Genomic DNA, 3,400 nt, shown 5'->3' on the forward strand with positions numbered 1-3,400 from the left:
GCTGATTGAGTTTCTACCCTCTGGTCAGTAGTTCAAAATAAGGGATGACGGCAGACAGTTAGTAGGGTGCTGCTGATTGAGTTTCTACCCTCTGGTCAGTAGTTCAAAATAAGGGATGACGGCAGACAGTTAGTAGGGCGCTGTTGATTGAGTTTCTACCCTCTGGTCAGTAGTTCAAAATAAGGGATTATAGCTTTAATAGCTTCTCCTTGGATATAAAACTAAGACGGAGAAACCAGAAAATGTTGTAACTTGCACATCCGAACAAACATGATCACACGTGCATTGTTGTAAGACATTTTTAGACTAATTTTTTCTTGTTTAGATTATTCTAATAATTGATGATTTCAGTCCTGAACGTAACCATATGCGACACATGGGTTAAACGCCCATGGTTCATTTAGAAATGCTGACTGATCAGAGGCAACCACATGGTGACATCGTTCATAATGGAATATCGGAACTGACTGTCACATTTATAACGCCCCCGCAACTCCAGGTGTAGAATGTCTTCAGCTGCATATCGCGGCTTAAACCTTGGACCTCCTGAACTAAATGAACTAAAGTCTGACACGTTAACCACTAAGCTACGTCCAGCTCCTTAGGTCAGTTCAGTACAAAGACATCATAACGTTACTTAGGGTCAGAGTTTGACCTGTCGGATGAGTTATGTCCAGATGTTTAATCTGTAATGGTCTACATAGAATGTGCTACAATTACAATGTAATTCACGTCCTCGACTTGCTGGAAGTCTTTGTTAGCTTCTCTATTAGAATTCTACAAAACGTTAGATTTGTCATTAACAAAGCCTCTTAGTGGCTAGTGTAACGTCGGGTAAAATTTTAAACTGATATTTGTAAAAAAAAGCGATCGATCTTAACCAAAACGTCGAGTAACGTCTGATGAATAGTTCATGAAATACTAGTGAGAGAGAGAGAAAAAAAAAACATGAAAGGCGACCGCCAGCAATCGATTAGATTGTTTTCAAGATGGAATTTCTGTCCAGCAACAATTTTAAAAGTAATAGTAAAGGGGAAAATGTACATTTGGGAACCAGATTTTAATAATTTTTGTGAAACTAGAGCTTGCACTAACTTAACGTTTTCAAAATAGTAAGCTCTGCTAAGTTTAAAATAATTCCATCAGGTTTCAAATATACTTTTCATTGACGCAAATAATATGGACAGAGTTATAATGATAAGACGTATTTAGGTGACGTAAATACCACGAGGGAGGAAAGAAAACCTGAAATTTTTTAACTCCGTATTACGAAACACATTTAGTCTTTCGAAAACGTTTTGTTGTTTCTTTGAAATTAAGCACAAAGCAGCAATGGGCTATCTGTGCTTTGCCCACCACGCGTATAAAAACCCGGATTCTAGCGTTGTAAATCCGCAGACAAACCGCCTTGCTACAGGGGAGGGGGGCAACTTTTTGTTGCCCAAAACGTGAACAGCAGAGTGCCAGAGTTATAATAATAAAACAGTTTAAAGCTCACTATGTTTTAAACTAGTAATTTTCCACTAAGTTTTTGTAGAAGTTTTCAGTGAGATTTTGTCTAAGAATAACAACTATTAGATGTATTTAGTTGAATATTTTGATATTATTTTCAGTGAGAGCAAACACCAGGAGAAAGTATAATGTAGAATAACTTGGCAGTACTGTCTTAGATTTTAACAGCTGTCTTCTAAGATGTTTTGATGTTATAAAAAGTACAATGTAATAATTGGTCTTGATTTTGACAGGAGAAAGATGTGAGAATCATCTTGGGGAACTTTGACCAAAGCTGGGCTGAGCAGATATTCTGTGAGGTTTGTCAGTTAACTGTGTATAGTTAAAGCCCACTATTGTCAGTTACATATTAGCTGTATAGAGTTAAGACCTATCCTAATTAATTTCATGTTTATAGTATATAGTTAAGACCTATAATAGTCAGTTACATGTTTACAGTATATAGTTAATATCTATCCTAGTCAGTTTCATGTTTACAGTGTATAGTTAAGATATATCATAGTCAGTTTCATGTTTACAGTGTATAGTTAAGATATATCATAGTCAGTTTCATGTTTACAGTGTATAGTTAAGATATATCATAGTCAGTTTCATGTTTACAGTGTATAGTTAATATCTATCCTAGTCAGTTTCATGTTTACAGTGTATAGTTAATATCTATCCTAGTCAGTTACATGTTTACAGTGTATATTTAATATCTATCCTAGTCAGTTACATCTTTACAGTGTATATTTAATTTCTATCCTAGTCAGGTATATGTTTACAGTGTATAGTTAAGACCTATTATTTTAAGGGTTTAGTTCATATTTAAAGTTCTTCTTGCTGGAAACCCGTATACGGCCCCATTAAAGAAAGTTTTGTTAAAAATTATGATCAGTTTTTTTATTGTGACGTAATCTATTACTGTTATTTTCTTTGTTTATTTCTAAGGAGAAAATTTGCGTACGAAACATTTTTTTGGTTTGGGTAGTTTATATTTGAAAACAGATAAATGGCCTGTCTAGACTACTCATGTATGAAGTTAGGTACATAGATCTCTGAACGAATCTGAAGGCCGTGTGAGGCGTCTCAATGATTGCGAGGTTAAACCTACTACACAACTTACCAAACACCTTTAGTACAAGAGACACTGAGCCGAATGGTCTGATCAAAACTGATAAACCGATTGACTTATCTAGAGACATCAAACCTGGATATGGGGAATAAGTATTAAAACCTAACAGGTGATCGTACCGGGACTGTAAGTGTCTATAAACATATGAAGAAAATCACACATAAAACCTTAACACATAAACACTGCTTTCTGAGATAGGGCTCTGAGGGATGACAGATCCATTCCCAAAAAACTTTTCCTATGTACCCCCCCCCCCCTTCGCTTACACATATGGTGACGTCGTCCGAACTTGCCTACTCCTAATTTACTTTTAGTATAGTTTAATGAAGTTTAAAAGTTTTCCTCACACACTTTTTAATCACATACATTTGCTTTATTATTCATGGTAAATACTGGATCCAAATATCAGGTAAACTGTAAAAACTTCTTTCGAAATATTTTTTTGCTACCGAGTATCTGGGTTTTATCTATACTATTTTTGTACAGATAGAACCCAGATACTCGTTTATGTTTGTGTGGAGGCTGACCAACTGTTTGAATAAAAAAGTTAAATTTGAAAAAAAAGGAAAAAAAACTATTTCGTTTTATAAAAAAACCCAACTTGTGTGTAAGAGTTTTCAATCACTTTGTTTTGTTACATCCCGCCATAAAAATTTTAAAATTGCTTTTCTCGTCTTCGTTGGTACTCCAGGGATCCTTCATATTGGATATATATTTTTATTGTAGTCTTAGTTAGTACTCCAGGGATCCTTCATATTGGATATATATTCTTAC

The 3,400-nt window shown here is 34.9% G+C and overlaps 1 protein-coding gene across 1 annotated transcript in view; it reads left to right on the forward strand.

Annotated features, from left to right (window-relative positions):
* Positions 1–1,811, forward strand: part of LOC111083898 (gamma-aminobutyric acid type B receptor subunit 2-like) — a gene marked incomplete at both ends in the record, with an annotated part of 10,855 nt that extends 9,044 nt beyond the window's left edge. The window contains one exon of the mRNA XM_022380625.1: positions 1,746–1,811. Within this exon, the coding sequence (XP_022236333.1) occupies positions 1,746–1,811 (66 nt within the window). The remainder of the gene's footprint in view (positions 1–1,745) is intronic.
* Between the last annotated feature and the right edge of the window lie 1,589 nt (positions 1,812–3,400).

The sequence above is a fragment of the Limulus polyphemus genome, unplaced genomic scaffold (assembly GCF_000517525.1).
Source record: "Limulus polyphemus unplaced genomic scaffold, Limulus_polyphemus-2.1.2 Scaffold11959, whole genome shotgun sequence".
NCBI classification, from domain to species: Eukaryota; Metazoa; Arthropoda; class Merostomata; order Xiphosura; family Limulidae; genus Limulus; species Limulus polyphemus.